Source organism: Lonchura striata, chromosome Z, assembly GCF_050655825.1.
Source record: "Lonchura striata isolate lonStrDom1 chromosome Z, ASM5065582v1, whole genome shotgun sequence".
Lineage (NCBI taxonomy): Eukaryota > Metazoa > Chordata > Aves > Passeriformes > Estrildidae > Lonchura > Lonchura striata.
The window spans coordinates 28,199,142-28,219,890 of record NC_140740.1 but is presented as its reverse complement, the minus strand read 5'-3'; the positions used below and the strand labels follow the sequence as shown (position 1 = coordinate 28,219,890).

Below are 20,749 nucleotides of genomic sequence, written 5' to 3'. Positions count from 1 at the left end.
TTTCTTTCACTTTAAAACAAACTTAGTGACTATTTTTAAACAAACAGTATGGATTTGCTTGGGTGTTGTTTCATTCCCAATAGTTTGGAGACTTCTTCAATGCAGCAGCTGCTGCTTGCACAAGAGGAGTCTTTCTTAATGGGCATCAGCAGGACCCAAGACTTTATTGTCCAAGACAGTTCAGGGGGAGTTACTAACTTAAACACAAACTACATTTGTTTCCAAAGTGTGTCCAACATAACCATGATGCAGGCAGAACACAGGGCATAAACTGACAGGTCTCTACTAGATTAGAAACCCATGAGGATTTTCTAACTCCAGTAGGTATCAATGTCTTACTGAGAAGGCACTGCATTTGAAGAGAGAAAAGCCTTCCTTCCTGTGGTGAGGAGCTGTGAGTCACCAGATGGGGTATTTCAGCAGCAATTTGTCTGGATACAGACTGAATTGTTTGGTGGGTTTTTTTGGTTTGGTGGTTTTTTTGGTGTTTTTTGTTTTTTTTTTTAACTAAATTTATTTACAAGCAAACTTTCCACAAAATAAAAACCTTTATGTAAAGACACTATTAATAGTCTCTTCTTCCTGTGTCCTGCTCTTTGTTTTCCTGATTGGCAGATCCATCTTTCCTTACCATATTTGACAAAGGATACTCCCACGTTCATGTGTTGGCACAGATGTTACAATTTTGATCCAATTGCACTCAAAGCAGGTCTTATTAGACCAGGTTTCTCAGGCCCTTCTCCAATCAAAATAAAGGTATTTTAACATGGACCTGAAGTAAATTGCAGCTCTGAGTGGTGGAATTTAACCTTGGCTTACTTTTGTATAGAGAGGGTACATATTTCACAAAATTAAAAATGTAATTTTTCAACTGTGACAGACAGTTGCAGTTACAAAGGCATGGGTAGTTTCTCTCCCAAAGTCAGAGTTTCATTTTCTGTATTTTCACACCAGCTTTACAGACATCGTATCCAAATTCAGCAGATGGCAGGTCCCAACATGTGGCTCTGAATAATCTTCAGTAAAACATAAACCTGCCAAAAATGCATAGAAAATTAGGTACTCCATGGCCTGTGCTTCTTCACTGCATGTCTCCATTCTGGAGTAACTTCATTTCCACTCATTATCTGTCCTGACAGCTTTGGGAGAATCCACCCCACCAGCCAGTTTATTCATGTAACTACAGGCTAATAGTCAGCAACATCAGTGTCCCTTCCCATGACTTTGTTCTTCATGGCAAGCTAGGAATGCCATGTTGGTGTCTAGGAAGCTAGGAACAACAGCGATTTTTAAATGTTGATGAAGAGTTACATTTTATTGTTCTGTTTGTAAGCCTCTGTGCATCTGTGCCTATTTTCTCTTCAAATTTCTGCCTTGGTGTCCAGTGTTCCTGGACATGAACCACATCTACAAATGGTCCTTTCAGCAAGCTTGTCCAGTTCAGACACCTGCTGTGGTTTGTATTTTGCAAACTTCATACAAATATTATCATGCAGCACCTAATTGTGCTTTTTTTGGGTAGGATGTGCTGTTCAGATAAACAGATAATAAACAGTTAAATGTCTGCCTTTATAGAGCCCAGGTGTTTGCCTTCTTGCTTTATTTAAAAACAAAATGTCAACAGAAAGGTACAGAGACCAGTGTCATTACAGCATTTACCTTCATGTCCTGTTACAGCTGTTTCTCACAGCCCAGAAAAGTTGCCACAGGCAGCTCAGTTTACAATTGTATCCTTGTTTGCTATACCCACTATAAAAATTAGTGCAAAGATGTTTTGATAACAGCAGTGTTGCATGCTTGCCTGCTTTTCATTCCAGGTCATGATGATTGCTGTAGCCCAGCTTTAAGTTGCACAGAATGCAGAACTAAGTAAACCCTTCCTTGTGCAATCTCCTTGGTGGTCTGAGTCTCTTCTGCCCAACATCCCCCAGCCCACCCAATGTACTTGTCTGCAGACTCTGCTGTGGAGCCAAAAATACAGGGGCATTTCTTCCAGTGGGGTTAAACAGCCAGGCTCTTCATATTGGGGGTGAGGGCTGTAGGTGACTGGGGAAAACAAACCACTTAATAAACAATACCTCTGATTAGATAGGGATGAACAAGCTGGACTTTGAGATGGTTAAGCAAGACTGCAGAGTACAGAAAACAGGAAACATCCAGCACAGTGTGGGGAGGTGGTTAGGAGGCAGACTCCACTCTGCTCGAACCTGCCCAGATTAGACTTTAACCCCATCACGCAGGCAGCAGCCTCATGGGGCAACAGAGCCAGGTGTTTTTCATGTGGATGCATATTATTTTTGGACATCTTTCCAACTCCCAGTGTTTTTTTCCATTGTATTTCAATCCATTTTACAGGTCTGACCAAATCCAAAAGTACAATTTTATTTACTTAAGTGCAGAGAGAAGCTTTATATTGGTAATTTTTCTTGTGGTGACCATATAATCTCTGAAGTTGCTTCATCTATTTGTTTTTCATCATTCTTTTTGAGGTGTACTACAATTTATCTCTCTCACATTTACTTATTTTTTTATTTAAGATGCTAGGTCGTTTGAGCAGTTAAAGGCAAAACATGAGAATTATACTGCTAGACAAAGACAATAAAAATCACAATCTGGAAAATCATAAGCAATTACAATATTTATATCTATCTTTAAAACAAGCTTTCTGTTGATTTTAATATATTTTATCCAGCAAGACTTCACCTAAAACTTAAGTGCACAACTATCAGATCCTTTGACAGCAAGGCTGGATATAACAAAGACAGCAATTAAATTGTTAAATTCCAAAAAACCCACAAATTAAGGCCAAAGTAATAACCCATGCCACATGTAAATAGAGTTTTCAATGGTCCTTAATATTTTTAAATGCATACTTCTGTCAACTTCTATATGGGGATTTCAGATGAGAAAGTTGACACTAATAAAGGCTCCAAGCCATTCAAATAGAAAATTCACTTATGTCATAACACATTTCTTGTGTTTTAATCAATCTCTTTTATAGCTAACTACTGCTTTCTGTTTCTATGCTATAAAAGGCACGACAATGAACATTTAAGCTCTGCAACTAGTTATGCATCTTGTTTACAGTGATGTTTCAAACACAGCTATAAAGTTTTTTATATTGCAAGACTGTTTATATCAACTCTTTCATGAACACATAAAAAAGCCACAATATGTGCAGAGCTCCCCCTGTATTTAAGCAATCAATTCTCAGACATCCAAAACTCAAAACCAGCAAGTAATAATTTCTCTAATAAATTATTATACTCTTCACTAAAAAAATGTATCAGCAATCACTGCAATAGTCTGCATAACCATTTTTAAGAATACAAAAACCTGAGAGTAGCTGTTCTTTAGTGCAATTGACCTCCCTTCTTGTTCACCCTATCCTTATCCTTGACTGGGATCTTTGTCCTGGGTCCTCCTTCCCATGCCAGAAGCTGAAGGGGATGAGGAAACCCAAGGATGCAGAGGAGAGATGGTTCAACCTCTGAAACTGAACTCCCACTGGGAGCCCTGCCTGCATGGCCACTGGAAAGGTGTGAGAGTTACCAGGTCTGAGTTCAAACACTACCTCCATGAGACAGAATTACAGCTTGGATAATACACCAATTTTAGCATGGAATAGTTAGTGCAGGCAGTGATTTGGTGCTTTTTATGTACCAGGTTAGTTGTTTGGTAAATGCAAGTAAACTGCATACCCACTCATGATGCAAGCTTTTCCCTCTTACTATTATTATTAAAGAAACCATACTACTATAGCCGCATTTTAAGAGGTCCAAGTATCCCCAAAGTATGATTGCGTGTGATGGAAGTATGTACTCTTTTTCACTGTCATTTTAATATCACTGTTATTTCTGCACAGTATGGTCAGTGTGATAGGTCTGCATGCTAACATCTTTCAGAGACATCATCTACTATGATTCTTCATTCCATTTTCTGACCTGAAAAGGCTCCCATTCCTAAATTAAGTGAAAAAGATAAGCATCTTGTATATTTTCCTTTTTTTCCCTGTGTCCTCAAAATATCTGTGAGGACCTGTAATCCTGTGCTCGGAGTGCTGGATCGAAGGGTTAGAAGGCCTGGAAAGGCACATACCAGCAATTATCCATCTGGAAATACATTTATATGCTTCTGAAGAGTTCAGAATGCAAGGTGGGCTGTGGAGAATTATTAAAAGTGCATCAAAATGTCTGACACTGCTTTTTTTTTCAAGAAGACTCCCAAAGATTTTCTCTAATAGCCTGTGAGACCATATCACAGATGAGATTGAGAATAAAACACTTCCAAGAACTAACCTCCTGTGTAAGCTTCTAGCCAAACCAGGAACAACAGGATTCAAATTATGACTCTGAAGAAGACCACCATTATGGCACCTTCTTGGTCTCAAGAGAGTCTTAGATAAGATATTTAATGAAAAATATTTTTAATCTATATTAGATGCTTCTGTTGTGGTAATGAAACTTTAATACACCATGGTGTTTGTCTTTCTGCTAGGATGGGAGAAATGGAATGTAAAGCAAACACTGTAAAGCAGGGAAGGATTTATGTCCATGTTATGTACTACAGCTTCTTTCAGCAAACAACACAGAACAGGAAGGGCAGCATGGAGGAAAACAGAGGAACACAAGCACAAGGTTTTGACTGGACTGCACTGTCAGCTCCTTCAGGTTTCTCTGCTGACTGGCAGCCCGGTAGGCTCCTAAGGTTTCCTACAAGCACTGCCCTTGGCATGCAGCTGCACAAGAGCGGCTCAAGGAGGAAGACAGTGTTGTGGAGAGAGAAATCAGGGTCTCACCTGTCCATGTAAAGGCCAAAGTGTCACTGCAGCAGCCAAACAAACGGAGGAACGACGTCATTCTTCAGACAAACACTAGGTCTCTGTGGTAAAAAGGTGCCAATGTCCAAGGTTGCTGAGGGTATGATGTTTGTCCAGCAGTCCTTGTGCTATACTTCCCTCCAGGAGTACTGGCCTGCAGGATGTGGAGAAATAAATTAAAGCAAATAATCAAACCTGACTGTAGTGTGGATTCATATAAACTGCAACACTGATACACCATTTATACAGCATAAGTGTTTTTCACTGAAAACTTCTGCTAAGCAACAGAGAAGTTTGCATATCACCACAATGTGGGTGGGCATCTCAGTGGGATTTGGGGGGAAACCTGGCTTGCAGCTGTGCACCTCAAAGTGGGCATATGTGGTGTGACAACCATTAATTTCCCAGGTACATTGTGTTACAGAAAATCAGAACTTGCATTAAACTTTATAATTATACCTGATACCGTAGCATCACATTTTGCCTTTCCATATACCAACTGGAAAAGGAACACATGGTTTCATGCTAGGGTTTCCAGGGAGGAAAAGCAATGTAACATTTAGGAAGCCCCTGAAATGATATCACCTCATGCAGTTAAGGATCTGTTGCATTGTTTCTGCATTTTGTTTTCTGCTCTTTCTTCCTGCAATTTCCTAAGTATAAGCTTTCAGAAGACCTAACTCTAAATTATAAAGCTGTGCCCAAGATACCTGTAAGCAATTTCCATAGTTTCTCTTGTACTTCTTTTTAGTCTGTTTCAGAAAGAGGAGAAATAATTTGAAATAACTGGAAAACATCTCAGTTTTACTGGATGAATGACCTTATATATACAGGGGAGGGGAAAGGGGAGGAACAGCAGAAGCATGACCAAGTCCCATTGGAGGTGTGTGGTGGTGGTCTGATAGCCAATGACTGACCTTGAGCAGTGACATGTCCCCTGACAGTTTGTGGGGGAGGAGAGACAACAAAAGAGTGGAGGCGGGGGGTAAAAAGCCCCACCAAGAATTTTATAAAAGTTAGTGATTAGAAGGACTGGATCTCTTTGCCTGCAAACACCTCACCAGAAGCTTGTAGCAGCAGAGACACTGCCCACAAACAAGTAAGTATAATAATTTAATTTCTAAACTTTAAAGCTAGTACATATATCAGCAGCTGTGACCTGGTATGTTTATCTACAATGGGAAATTTGGTTTTGGTTTTAATTTTGTTTCAGGAACAGCTTGTGAGAAATAAGCGCTGAGCCATTCTGCAGTGGTCTTCTAAAATGATCCATTTGCTGCTAACACTGGCTTTCTAACTTAAGCTTATTCACTCAGAACTCCTGGAGTGCATAAGTGAATCCTCTGCCTAAGGGGACTAGTGCAATAACATACCTGCATTGCTTTCTGTTGCTTTGTTTCGTGTTTGTTTTTAAATTTCTGTTTTGCAAGGAGAACAGAGAATGACTGGAGAAAGCAGCTGGTCCTGACAAACATCAGTGCTGACAGAAGTGCAATTGTGCGTGCTTGTTGTACAGCTTCTTCTGATAAGATTATTTGGCAAGGGGGGTATAAGGTCTGCAGGGCAAGAAAGCAAAGCCTATTCTTGCTTCTGTATGCTGTAACATTTCAAGCTGTGTACAGCCAGCTTCAGGAAATTGCTTGACCAACTCAAATCTTCACTGATTCTGTGATCCTCCATCACTCAACTATCCTATGTGCATACCCAAAACTATTTAGTCTACCTGAGACTCACCACTGCTTCCCCCACCCTCCCCTGATGGCAGTACAAGACTTGAATTCAAGTCTAACCACAAATTTTTGCCTTCTCTGAGAAAAGTCCAGCCCTGAAAGAGAAGTAGCTTCTCCCTAATAACACTTGCTTCCAAGCAATAATCTTGCCACCTTAGCCAAATCTAGCCATTCTGAGTGCTCTGCACTGACTGCAGAGGACAGGTCTCTGAACATAACCTCCTTTCGCAGTTGATAGAGTAATGAAATAGGGATACATTTGCTCAGGGCTCTGAGGTTAACATGGGAATCAGCACAGGGAACTTCAGATCTGCAGTTCCACCTGCAACAGCAGGTTGAATCAAAGTCTCTAGACAGAACATGAGGATGGTAAAAAAACTCAGAGAGCAAAAAAACAACCAAGCAATTTACAATCATATATGCCCCAAAGGACTGATGAGATGGTGACATTAGCATGTCAATCAAAAACATCTACCCCTTTTTCTAGGTGACAGAAGTCTGAGTATCTCCTTTTGTCTCAAACCCTTGAGACTTTTTAGAATCCAGAAATTAAATATATTGCTGACCCAATACCTTCATCTCAGTGCAAAGATAATGGGAAGCATGTTCTGTTCTTTCCTGAGAGCTCTTTCATAGATGTGAAGAGGTACCACTTCCACCTTGACTCCTTAAAACAGGTACTCACTGAGAGTCACAGGGTAATTCAGGCTGAAAGGGACACAGGAAGTCTGTAGTCCAAGCACCCCTTGCCTAAAGCAGAGTTAGACATGAGGTCAGACCAAGGTGCTCAGTTCTTTATTCAGGTGCATCTTGGCAGCCTGCAAGGATGGAGACACTGCAGCCTTTTTTGTCAATCTGTTACATTGCTTGGCTGTCCTAGTAATGAAAAAAAAGCCTGTAATGCTTTGGATTGGATTCTTCATATCCAGTCTTAATCGCCTTTGTTTCAGCTTGTGCCTGTTGTCTCTCACTGTCCCGTCCCAGCTGCTGTGAAAAGCCCAGCTCTGCCTCTTCAATCACACTCTGTAGGTACTGAGGACTGCTGAGAGTTGTCCCTCAAGCCATTGCTGCTTGAGGCTGAACTAGACCTCTCTGCAGACTTCTCCTCACAGAGGAAGTGCTGCAGCCACTGACCTTTTTGGTAGAATCTATTGAACTAACTCACTTCAGTCTGTCAGTACTTTTCCTGTACTGCAGGGGCCCAACACTGCATGCAGTATTCAGATGTTAACTATGGAGTGCTGTGCAAGGGGGGATAAACCCATCTTCTCCCCTGGCTTTCCAGGCCAGACCCCTGCTCACACAGGATGCTTGGACCCTTGCTGCTGGCCCTGTTCATCTTGCTACCTGACAGGGCCTTAGGCCATCCCCAAAGAGCTGTTCCCTCATCCCACCAGTCCTGGGGAATGGCTGCCAGTGCTCTGCACCTCAGGCAATGTCTGGGCATCTGTCTTGGCCAGACTGCACGGTGCTCTTGTTGGCCTCTTCCCACTCCCATGTCCAGGCTCCCCTGGATGGCTGCCCATCAATCAGACATATCAAGTAGTCCTGCCAGCTGTGTGTCTTCTGCCACCTAGGTAAGAATGTACTCTGTCAGCTGGATAAGGCTGGACTTGCCCAGCCATTCATACCCATCTGTTTGCCCCACGCCCAAGGAACCAGACTTATTTAGAAACAGCTTTTTAATGGAGGTCCTTACAAAGAACTGAGGTCAGTAACCACAGATGTCCCCTGCAGAGAATATAAGGTGCCTACGTCATCATGTGTCTGCCTCTTCTAAGCATGTAAGTGTAAAAGAGAAGTAAATTCAGTCATGTCAACACTGTGCCTTCATGTGATAGGTTAAAGTTTGAATAATTTTCATTGTCTCTAACAACTGTATTTATCTGTTTATATATTCAGCTGCTTCTTCTTCAAACCTTGTTCTTTGGAAGCAAATTTCTTGTGTGCAGAGTTTGTATTGCTGACTGTTAAGAGAGGATGCTGAAGGGCGGTATTTACTAGTAATTGATCAGGAAAAAAATTACACATGTGGGATACAAGCTGTAGTTTAAAACTTTGGTGCTGTACTTTTGGATCCAATTTTACAAAATAAGGCAGTGCAGAGACCCAAGAGAAAAACTTAGATATTCTGATTCAGTCTTGTCCCATCTGCAAACTGGGACTCAGGTGAGATTTTATGTAAGATCAGAAGATACCAGTCACATGAGGTTCTTGAAAAGAAAATATGCCAATGATGTATTGAAGTTTCTAAGATGACTGGAAGCAAAATGTAACATTGTTCCTTCTGCTATTCATCTTGACTCTGCTCTTTGGTTCTCACTATTAACAGGAGCAAGTGCTTGTGCTGCCATAATGCATTTCCCCTCAGCCCTTCTTTCTTTATGGTAGCTGAGAGAAACCCAAGATCTCAGCATTACAATATTTACTTTTACAGCTGTGCTGTCCTCTGTTTCTACACCCCCATCTCCTGCTGGGCAGAGGATGGAGGCTGAATAAATAAATTAGATTGCTTAAGGAGCTATTGAAGCCTGATAAGTGCTCCAGGTAGCTAAAAAGCTGGAATGGGGGGTGGGTGGGGGTGGGGTTGTGCAGTTTTATTCTTTTGAGGTTCTTTTATAATTCTACTTAAAAAAAAAAAAAAGTAAGCAGATACTACAAAGAGACTGCATTACATTCATACAATGTAAAATCAGTGTGAAATCACTTGAGCTTATCACACTTAGCCCACAGCCTGTGGGTAAATAAAAATAAAGCTTCTTGAAACACCTTGGAGGGACAACTCCCAGTTACTGTTACTGAGATCACAATTCATTAGAACTTTTTTCTTTCTGGAAAAGTTGTCAATTTAAACAGATAAATCAGATTAAGACAAATAGGCTTCATTCTTGGAAGACTGAAATGAGCTTTGCAGCTTTGGCAGTTTTTTCTCAGGACTTGTGAGGTGACATATCCAGATTGAGGGGATATGAAAATGGTAAAATTAATGCTTTTATGGATGTGCTGAGAGTTTATTCTTTACAATAGTGGCTTAATGAAATGTTACTGAAGTGTAAGACTTTTCCACTCCTCTTGTGCCTGCTCCTTTGCTCAGAGCAGGACCTTGAGCAGATACACCCTTTCTGAATGCAGACATGAAGATTGTCAGAAATTATTATTCTCATGAAAGAATCACAGAAAAAAAAAAATCCTAAATCAAGAGTTCTAGAACATTCTGCACCTTTGAGCTATTACAAGGTTTACAATTGTTCTTTTGTCCTAATTTCTTCACCATTTCAGCTAGAAACGCCGTGCCTTTTATTTGTCCCTGTAGCTCAGCAGAGTATCTGGGAACCACTCACCATGGCCTTAAAGATAATTTTGGGGAGACTTTGGGCAGATCTCCACCTGCTCCTCTACACTCAGTGAGATACTTGCATATAAATTGGAACTAATTTGCTGTCTTCCAGTTCATCACTTTGTTGTTTCAGTCTCTCAGAGTTTTCACTTGGAATAGCATTATTCACTGAAAACTCATATTTCTGTATCTTGAAAATTTGCCTTGCAAGCTGGTTTTGAGTGATAAGTGTCCCCTTGTTATCTTTAGGCAAACATTTGGAACAAGTAAGAAAGAGCAGACATTAGCCTCATTGTTTATTGCCTTGCTGGAAAGAAAGTGTACCCATCATAACATGACTGGAGCAACTGGTGATCTTGCAGTCTGGCCAGCTGAATTCAAGGTTACCTGGATACACCTCCTGGTGCTGTAACACAGCTCCAAACTGCAACTCTAAAATTTCACCCCTGATTTAGCAGTTAATTAACTCTGACCTTAGACACAATCTTATTCTTGCTATAGCACAATTTTCCAATCTTGTCCACGAGGCTCTAAACTACTAGAGTGACTCCTTATAATTTTGCATAACAACTTATTTAACAATAGTGTGGTTTTAACTGAGGTGCTCATCACCAAGCTATTATTACAGCAATCATAGTAACAAACCAGTTTTCTCTTTTTAAGACATATCCAACACAGAAAGCAGGTGAGGGATAAGGAGAGTTGTAGGTGAACTGAAGTAGCTATGCAGCATAAACCATAGATTTTCAAATTCTTCTGAGTGAGCTGAAAAGGCCAAGAGTTGGGAGTTATGGGGCTGTGACCACCACAGTAGAAGGATGGTTCCCAGAGTTCTGGCCACAGGCTGGAAGTCAGAGAGAGGGATTCAGCTAAGCCTGTTTCACCATGACCACAGCAAGAAGGCATTTTAGCCCTTTGAAAAGCAGGGAACTCTCTCTAATTTAACTAAGTATTCATCCTGCACTCCTTCATCTTCCCTCTAAACCTCAAATTACTCACTCTGTGGTAAGCTGCATGTGAAAATTTCCAAGCTCAGCTTGCAAAGATGTAAAGCAGACCTGCATCTGACTGGTCTGTACTGGCAGACAATGTCATTTGAATTTTGCAGGATAACATTACCAGTACCAAAGTAGCTCCAGCTATAAATCAGGGACATGAATTTGCAGCTGTTACTATACTCTGATAGCACAGTTGCCAGAAAATTTTGGCACCATTTGACGTGCAATACAGAACTCTGTTCCCTATCATGAATAGCAGACAGACTCTTCATTGTTTCTCCCCATTATGCTCTTCAGCAGAAAGGATAAGACAAGGATTCCCTGGCAACTCAGCATCTGTGTGCTGGGAAATAAGAAGTGGGATTTGACTGCCTACATGCTTATATAGGGGGAAATGTTTTCTGGCCATCTCTGATGAAATTTGAAATGGCATGTTCTCACTCCTCTCAAACTCAGGCAGAGTTTGGGAATAGAAAATGCAAACACTGTCCAGAGTCTTGCTGTTTTGAATGAAAATGTGATATTTGAGATATTTTATGTTGTTTTTAATTAAATACCTACTGGATTTACCACCCATTAGTAAAAACAGAGGTATTGCTTTAGCTATCACATATGATAAACTGTAATTTAATGTCATATAACCAAAACTTTGCTAAGACCAAGAATTTTGTCACATCAAGAAAGAACCAAGATTTCAGGTGCTGGGTAGTTGCAGCTGGTAACCCTCTACCCCAGCTAAACATATAGAACTGAGGGCTGAATTCTCCTAAGGCTCCAAATCTTCTGTAGAGGAAGCAATGCACTACAGTTCTGAAAGCAGGCATAGGGAGAAGAATTACAAACCCAGGCAAAAGATTAGGGATGGACTAGAAACAGCAACCAGACACAGCAGCAAATACTGCGAACAGAGGTAGGAAATAGAAGAGAAGCAGTGTTAGGAAATGTGTAAAGATAAGCAATGAATAACTGGCATTCTACTGACAGGAACCAAAAAGTATGCAGAGTCAGCAATTTGCTTACTTGTTACTTGGTGCATGTTTTTATGACAGACTGACCTTCCTTTATTTTCTGAGCAAATCCACGTAAAATGCAGAGTCTTTCCCACTTTGGTTCTAGAAGGATGCGGCAGGATGTATCTACTGCATTTCTTTCTAGTTTTTCCAGACATGTCAAGCCTAAAAGAACTCAAATGGATTTCTAGTCATATTGCCTATGATAACATGGACCACATAAGCACCAAGAGCCCTGCAGAGGAAACATCTGAGTGGTGTCACTGGTTCACAGTCTCCAGCTATTACTTGTAATTACTTATAACAGGAATTCTCTCCTACAGATAAGTCAACATGACCCACCAGTTCCCAGCACTGTCTCCAGAGCAGAAGAAAGCTCTTGCAGACATTGCTCAGCGGATTGTGGCTTCAGGAAAGGGGATCCTAGCTGCAGATGAATCAGTGGGTAAGTTCTGGACATCAATAAGTTAGCAGTATGCAAGATGTTTTTTCCTTTTAGTTTTGCTTCATATTTGAAATCAGTTGAGTAGATGTAAACCACTTTGCAACTGTTGTCTGAGCGGAACAAATCAGCCAGGCAGCGCTGCAGCTATAACAACAAAAGCTTACAAACTATGGGTTGAGAAGGGAAGCTCTGAACTGAAGTTCATTACTGCTTATTGGGACCAGGAGGCCAGCCAAGCCTAGAACCTCTTTGACCACCTTACTAGGTACCATGGGGAATAGACTGCAGCGGATCAATGTGGAGAACACAGAGGAGAACCGCCGAGCTTTTAGAGAGATCCTCTTCTCTTCAGACACTTCCATCAACCAGAGCATTGGAGGAGTGATCCTTTTCCATGAGACTCTCTATCAGAAAGACAGCAGTGGAAAGCCATTCCCAGCAATCATCAAGGAAAAAGGCATTGTGGTGGGAATTAAGGTGAGTATCTGTATGTGTTGGGCTGGCACAATAACCCAAATCTCATTTTCAGAGAAAATGATAAATGGGGCTGCAGTGTCTTCTGAAAAACACTGCCCCCTCCCCCCTCATTTTTGTCCTTGGTTTTAAAATTCTCTGCATTGCTTTTGTACAACTAACTAGAGACACATTTTCTGGAACTAGATGCTGGAACTTTTCATACACCAACTCTTACCTACTCACCATTCACTGCAAATAAGTCTCTCCATGCAGTAATCTAAACCTAACTCTTTCCACATCTAATAAAGTTCTTGAGCCATTCCCTGGAGGCATCTGTATACACACTACTCCTCCTCTTACCCAGTTCACTCCTTTTTATTCCCCTTTGCTCCAACATTTCCTTCCTTTGCACCCCAAACATATTAAGGTCCACACATTAGTAACAGTCTGCCTTCAAAGACAGACCAGACATGGGTAGGAATGTAAGAAATAGCCTAATTCTCACCTTTCTGTAACTTTTCCTGTTTTTCTGACCTCCACAGCTGGATAAAGGCACAGCACCTCTAGCAGGAACAAATGGAGAAACCACCATCCAAGGTAAGGAGAGGCCCAAGGAGCCTAAGCTATGGCCCAGGCAGCAAAATCCATAGGATGACTTACCTGAGATGCAGCCTTGGCTGAAGTCACAGTACTTTCCAGATCTCCATGCTGAAGAGCAGCTCTCAGTGAAGCATTATTCTCCTCTGCAGGGCTGGATGGGCTGGCTGAGCGCTGTGCCCAGTACAAGAAAGATGGTGTTGACTTTGGCAAGTGGCGTGCAGTGCTGAAGATCTCCAGCACAACACCCTCTCAACTTGCCATCCAAGAGAATGCCAACACATTGGCACGCTATGCCAGTATCTGCCAGCAGGTACCTCCCCTCCAGCAGCCTTTCCTGAGATGTTGCTGTCCCTTCTCCCTGTTCCCTGTGATAATACACTAGGTAGCTTGAAAGGAGAGTCCCTGTGAGGGTTTTGGGAAAGACAAGGAGGAAGGGCAGCACAGCATGAAGGAATACCACCAAAGTCAGGACAAACAAAAATAACAGTTTTACTTCCATAGCCCTAAAGAATCCCCTGTCTTTCTTTTCCTAGCATGGCTTGGTGCCCATTGTGGAGCCAGAAGTCCTGCCTGATGGAGACCATGATCTTCAGCGCTGTCAGTATGTCACAGAGAAGGTAAGAAGAGATTCCTCCCTCTGTGCTCCCTCTCACAAACCTGCAGTTAAATTTTGTGCAGTTTGTGCTCACAGATCTTAAAGTGATTTGACCAAAAATGGTCTTCATAACTGCATGACAAAAATGAGCTGCTCCTAGGCACATAACTAAAAGGAAATCCAAGAGTATTTTCCATGCTTTTGGATTTTCACTTCAATAACAATATAAGCATTCTCAATCTCAAAAAGAAGAATCGGGACCAAACCAAATTACCTCAATTTCAGCAAGGACAAATCCGTTAAATATACATAGTTGTATCCTGGTAATCTCAAAAGCAGTGGGGCCTCCACAACTGCAACCCTAGAAATAAATTTCATGAGAAAGCAAAATTCAATTCAATTTTGCTACACTACCAAATAACAAGCTGTCTTTCCAAGCAGCCTGAGGTGAAGATCTGAGCAGAGGTCTGTATTCAATCCTCCCATTTTCAGGTTCTGGCTGCTGTCTACAAGGCTCTGAATGATCATCACGTGTACCTAGAGGGGACACTGCTGAAACCCAACATGGTGACGGCTGGGCATTCCTGCTCCAAGAAGTACACCCCTCAGGATGTAGCCATAGCAACTGTCACTACTCTCCTCCGCACCGTTCCTGCTGCTGTTCCTGGTGATTCCTGATTCATTCCTATCTCTCCATTCCCACTCTCTCTCCTACGTCTGACAGGCCTGCTCCTCTGGCAAGTAAAGATTAGGGATTGAGGTGGCCAGAACTTTGTATTTCTAAGCCTCAAAACCGCTTTCTTGCAGGAATCTGCTTCCTGTCTGGAGGTCAGAGTGAAGAGGAGGCTTCTCTCAACCTGAATGCCATGAATCAGTGCCCTCTTCCTAAGCCTTGGAAATTGACCTTTTCCTATGGGAGAGCCCTGCAAGCCTCTGCCCTGGCTGCATGGTTGGGCAAAAATGAGAACAAGAAGGCTGCTCAAGAGGCCTTCCGCAAGCGGGCACAGGTACGAGGCTTCCCCTGAGCAGAGAGAAGAGCTGTCACCATGAAGGTGACTTGTCACCCTCGTAAGGCTGCTCTTGATCCTACCCTTCCTGGCACTTCATGTTCACCCAGGGCACTATTCTGTTATTTCTGCTGGCTGTTCTGTACACACCGGCTTTTCCTACTCCATGCTGCTGATTGTTTCTCCCTCATTTTTTCCCCCCTTTCTTTTTCAGATTAACAGTTTGGCTTGCAGGGGGCAATATGTCCAGTCTGGGAAGAATGACACAGCTGCCACACAGTCACTGTTCACTGCCAGCTACACCTACTGAAACAGCAGGAACCTTCCTTCCTCTTGTCCCTTCTCACAGAGTGGAAGATGTTCAGAAATGAAAGAAAAATATAGAAATCTAATTTCCCTTACCCTACGCCAAACTGGAGATAGAATGGCTTAGCTTCCTCTCCACCCTTCACTCCCACAATATACCAAGGGGATATTTTTTTTTCATTTGCACGTTCCAAGGAAAGGGAATTTTTTCCAAACAACAAACAGCTGCCAATGAATCATGAACCCACCCTCCCTCAGTCTGAAACTCAACCCCTGGAATAGCAGGCAGATTTAGTAGTTCCCTAGCAATTCAAGTAGCTACCCTTGCCCATTACCACACTTAGCAGCCACAATCCTGAATTATAAAACCTGACTGTGTATTCAATCATGTCAATAAAACAGTAATTGAAAACTAATCTGTACCTCACAATTCTTTTTGTTTGTGTAAACTTCATAATATCTTCCACGTATTTGTGGGTTTTTGTGGTCCTTTAAAAGATTGAGTGACAAAGTGTTGCAGCTGGTGAGTTTGGGAAACTCTGAGGGTATCAAAGGGAAATAACCCAATAGTGGCACAGCTGGAGAGGTTAATACTGCCACAGAAGTCTGGCAGACACTACAACATTTGGGAGATGTAGCCAGCAACCAGCGCTGGGGAGTCAGGCCACAGATAAACAATAATACCCTCAGAAGCATCTCATGACTCTGGAGAGCCATTTCTGGTGAGAGGAGGCTGGTAAACACTGTGTTAGTGTTGCACACATTGAGTCAGGGCTGTGCAAAGTCTGTCCTCACAAACCACCTTTACGGTGGCATTTTCCACAATAATTAACGAAAAGCACGCATGAAGGCATCTTGGTGTACCTGTTGCGTAGCTTGAGTAATGAGGCTGATGTTGCAGACACATGGTTCGACCTTTGGCACATTGCTATATCCCTTTTAAAGGTGTAAGCTTTGTTAGCAAAAGCTAGTCAGATGGTCATGAAAAAAAGGCATAAATGGCAAAAACAGCAGGCCTAGGTTTATGTAAGAATATTTGCCTGGCTACGTGCTACACCAATCAACCCATGAGGCCTTGGAGCAGCCCCCTAAGCAGCCAGGGCCAGGTCACCCAGAGGACTCCACACCTTTGCAGGGTCACCTCTCTCTGTTGGCTGCTCCTCCTGGCCACTGGCACTCGCTGCTCCTGCCAACAAATACAGGGAAAACAGGCAAAATCATTGGCCTGTAACCACCTCCTCATGGCCTCTTGAGTTAATAACCAATGTGTCACACAGGCAATAAATAAACAACCAAAATCCTTCATGTGGATCTAGTCACTGCATAATTAAGGTCTGCATTTAGTTTATCCTGACAATGAACAAAGAGCAAGTGATTTGCCAAAAAACACTCCAGAGTCTGATGTTAGTGTCAGGAATAACACCTCCTTCCTGCTTCAGCTGTGGTCCTCTGGGTCCCCACATGACAGCACCCTACTGATATTCTGATCGAAGATTAATCTCAGAATCATTTGCATTAGAAATGACCCAAACAATTATATTTTTCAACCCATCTAGTTCCAACCTCCCTGCCATGGGCAGGGACAGCTTCCACTGGAACAGGTTGCTCTGAGCCCTGTCCAAACCTGGCCTTGAACATTTCCAGGGATAGGGCGTTCCCAGCTTCTTTGGGCAACCTGTGTTAAGGCCTCACTGCCTTCACAGCAAAGAATTTATTCCAACTATCTACCCTTCCCTTTTTTAGTTTAAAACCATCCCACTTATCCTGTCACCATCTGTCTGTGCAGAAAGTCTCTCTCCCTCTTTTTTATAAACCACCATCAAGATGACAAAATTTTCCCCCTATTTATATATATTAGTAAACAAAGGAATTAATATTCAATGACCACAAGTTATCTAGTTTTCATAATAATTAGTATTCTGTTTGCTGTCAGTTAATGATCCTCTTGGTTCTCATGCTAATTAGTCTGCATGCTCAGTCAGTGGTTTCTTAAACTGGTGGCCATGAGTTGATGACCGTATTGGAATTACCTTTTGCCCCACCGGAGCTGATCCAGCACAGCTGCTGCATTGGCTTTATCAGTTTATTCCTTTCCTTGGGGGTTCTCCCAAATATCCTTGTGCCCATAAATTCTCCATTCTTTGTGTCCACCATCAGTGGTACATCCTACTTTCCAAGACTTGCTAACCTCGCCTGTGTCTGAGGTAACTGAAGCCTGTCAAGCCCTACACCTCAACAAGGCAATTCAGCCAAGAAGTAACCTGCCTTTCAAAGGCCTGGCCATCACTTAGAGCTTGTTGACTAGTTTCTGTTACACGGACAAAATGGTCTTTCCTGTCGATTAGGCCTGAAAGCACGCAAAGACCAGACATCAAAGAACGGCTTTTCTGAAGGGAATTTCCACACATTCGACTTCCCAGCGAGGGCGCAGGCTTGAGGGAATGGACTACCTTTCCCAGGAGGCTTTGCGGGGCGCGGCAGAAATGCGTCACCGCGGCGGCGGCGGCAGCGCCCGGCGCGCTCCCAGCATGGCGGCGGCGCGGGCGCTGTGGGTGGCGGCGCGGCGGAGGCCGCAGCTCGGCCCTGTGGGGCTCAGGGCGTTCTGGGGCGGCCGCAGGTACCCGCAGGGCAGAGGGTGGGGGTGGCGTCTGGCCTTCTCGTCATGCTGGGCCTTCACCGGGCCGTGGCCCTCTGTAGGTCATTTAGCCTGGCACCCCCTGAGCAAGGCCCTCAGGGTTTGTCCAGGAGGCTTTGGAGTGTTCTTAGGGAAGGAGGCTCCTCAGGTTCTCTGGGCAACCAGCGCCCACCGAGGTGCACTACTGGCGGTGCAGGGTTGGAGCCTTTAGAGCTGTTACTGCTTTTGTTAGGAGTGGGAAGGGTTTTCGCAGGAATGAGAAACAGTTCCTCTGTAACATTTTGCGTGAAACCATACATGGGTTGTTGACTAGATTGGGGCATATGAGAAGGTAAATTTTTGTCTTAAAACTAATAATTACTTTTTTCTTACATATGGGCACTGATTTTCTTCAGTAGGAGTGGTTATTTTCTGAAATGGTTTTTATTCACAGCAAATTAGAAAATGGGTTTGTAACAGAAAACAAGTAACTAATCTTGTTAAAATCCTGCTTTCACTCAGAGCAATGAAATAAGGTTGGGGGGTGTGATTGCTCTGCAGAGGCAGCCTGTGTGGGGAGCAGCACTTGGGGAAAGCCTGTGCACTTCTGGTAACAGACCTGATGAGTCCGTGGGATATGTGGAGTGCCTGGACTGAGTGGTTTAAAACACCACGGGTACAAAAATGCTCTGACTCTGTCTTGTGTAGCCCAGAGGCTGAACATGTGTTCTGGTGCCAGCAGGAAGGAGGAGGGAGAAGTGGAAGCAGACCGAGCAGTTCCTGAGAAGGAGGAGAGCAGCGAGCCCAGCCTGATCCAGCCCCCGCCACTCCGCCGGAGCTACGTCCCTCCTGAGGACCTGCAGAGCTGCCTCGAGGGCCACGTCAGGGAGGTCTTTGGGCCCTCTGTTCCCGACGACTGGCAGCAGGCTCCCCTGCAGGAGAACAGGCTGAAGTATCGCCTGCTGGCCCGGCTGGCGGCAGAGCTAGGGCACGCTGTCCCCAACTCGCAGCTGCATCGCATGTGCTGCGCCGGGGATGTGCTGGGCTTCTACTGCACCCCCATGAAAGACGGCACCAAGATCGATGAACTCGCGGCCGCAGAGCTGCCCCCGAACCTGAAAATCATCTGGCAGCAGTGAGTCCCCCCACAGAGCATTCCTGTGCCTGTAGGGCAGCAGGAAAGCCCCCTGGTTGGGGTGAAATCTGTGACTTTCAGTAATAGAAGTTCATTGAAATCACTCAGTAATGGCGGAGAGCCCTATAAAATCAGCTGCTATTGAGGCATCTTGTTGAATTCTCCAATGCTTGTTAAGGGCCCCATTTTTTAAGTTCTTTGGGTGTTAGTTGTTCTTCCCATCTAATTGATGAGGCAGGTCTGCTTTTAATTGGAGGAGGCAAGCAGTGAAGTCAGGAGGACAAGAAAATAAACAGTCTGAGAAATGCATGGTACTTCATGAGTGTTTTCTATGAAACAAGTTGTTTCCAGTGAGGTTAAAAGTCTATGTGATCTTTCTGGGAATAATCAGAAATGTCCTGGTTGTACTGCTCCAGGCTCCCCTAGTTTCTTTCAGCCTGCAGATGCATGAAGCACACTCAGGCACTGCTGCTTTTGTGTATTTACAGTACTCAGTTATCTTAACTGAGCAAACGTCTCAAGTGCTGCTTTTTTCTCAAAAGCTCTGAAGAAATTTAGGAAATGCTTTCTTTCTCCTTTTGACTATTGGAGAATGACAGAATAGTCTAAGTGTACACACCTACATGTTCCACTACGGGATGAACTGGGGTGAGTGCACTGGGGATGTTTCACTGATCACTATGGAAGGCTGAATGTTCATAAATCCCTCCTCTGTAGCTTATGGGAAACCACAGTGTGACAAATGGCTAACTCATCTTGTTGGCTTCAGAGGCTGTTTAGGAGCAGTGAATTGGAAGTTACTTTTTCATGAAATTATGTCCTTCCATCAAAGTCAGTGATACCTGTGCCTCCTTGTTTCATCTTTAACGTTCACTATCTGGGAAAACACTTCAGTTGTAGTTGCACTTTGTGCTCATTCCCCTTTTTGTGTCTCTCCAAGGACGTAACTTTGATAGCTCATGTAATGTGATCAGAACAAAGTGAAAAACAGGACTGGGAATTGTGACAGGCAAGAAATGAGCTGGACAGCAGCTTGTCTTGTGTTTTGCTGTGTCTGAGTTCAGTCAAACTGCCATTTCCCTGATCCCAGACGTACCAGTCTCTTGGAGGTGCAGACCTCATGCTTCCTTCAGCACAGGAAGCTGCAGGACTGGAGTACAAGGGGAGAGATCAAACACATGGGTGTTTGAGATGCAAAACATTTAACTGCTTGTAATAAGCTGAAAAAGCAGAAATCTGAAATGACATTGAAGTCCTGTGCCATGGAAGGGCAAGATTTTTAGATGCTTAATCACTTTATCCCTGGGCTTTTAAAAGTTTGTCACTTCAGTTGAATTTAATTACAAATAAATAAATTAATAAATAGAAGCCCTGTCCATGCATCTTTCTTTGTTTTAGGCCAGAGCAGTAGTGAAAATCAGACGAAAGTGTGAAAAAGCCAGCTTGGGAGTGTATTTCTTAATAAAATTACTCAGAACAGATTTTTCCCTTTGGAATTTTGATTACAGCTGCAGTGAGGAACCCAGAACACTTGGCAAAGGCTCCTCATGGCCACAGAAAGCATGGCCCAAGTCTGATCCTTATATTCCTAAGCCAGAAGCAGGAATCAGCAGGAAGAAACACCACACAACCAGACACAGACATTCCAGATTTTCTTTGTGTCATAGGCAAATGAAAGACTGGCTCATGTGTTTGCT

The 20,749-nt window shown here is 43.2% G+C and overlaps 2 protein-coding genes and 1 long non-coding RNA gene across 4 annotated transcripts; 2 read left to right on the top strand and 1 right to left on the bottom strand.

Annotated features, from left to right (window-relative positions):
• Window positions 1-137: 137 nt before the first annotated feature.
• LOC146763743 (uncharacterized) lies at window positions 138-5,619 on the bottom strand. Its single transcript, XR_014951391.1, has 3 exons — window positions 5,530-5,619; window positions 4,799-4,973; window positions 138-1,034 (listed from the first exon to the last, which is right to left on the bottom strand). It is a non-coding gene; the product is annotated as an uncharacterized LOC146763743 (long non-coding RNA).
• Window positions 5,620-5,813: 194 nt separating this feature from the next.
• ALDOB (aldolase, fructose-bisphosphate B) lies at window positions 5,814-15,719 on the top strand. Its single transcript, XM_021546353.3, has 9 exons — window positions 5,814-5,918; window positions 12,218-12,339; window positions 12,605-12,816; window positions 13,338-13,392; window positions 13,545-13,705; window positions 13,929-14,012; window positions 14,483-14,657; window positions 14,798-14,997; window positions 15,212-15,719. The coding sequence occupies exons 2-9, from the start codon at window positions 12,228-12,230 to the stop codon at window positions 15,305-15,307; spliced, it is 1,095 nt and encodes a 364-aa protein (XP_021402028.1). The 5' UTR covers window positions 5,814-5,918; window positions 12,218-12,227; the 3' UTR covers window positions 15,308-15,719.
• Window positions 15,720-17,729: 2,010 nt separating this feature from the next.
• On the top strand, window positions 17,730-20,420 carry MRPL50 (mitochondrial ribosomal protein L50). Of its 2 annotated transcripts, none has more exons than XM_021546347.3 (2): window positions 17,730-17,920; window positions 18,657-20,420. In XM_021546347.3, exons 1-2 carry the CDS (start codon window positions 17,745-17,747, stop codon window positions 19,054-19,056), a joined length of 576 nt encoding a protein of 191 aa, XP_021402022.3. In that variant the 5' UTR covers window positions 17,730-17,744; the 3' UTR covers window positions 19,057-20,420. The 2 variants fall into 2 exon arrangements, with proteins under 2 accessions (XP_021402022.3, XP_021402023.2); XM_021546348.3 differs by having other exon boundaries at window positions 17,811-17,920; window positions 18,660-20,420.
• Window positions 20,421-20,749: the final 329 nt, after the last annotated feature.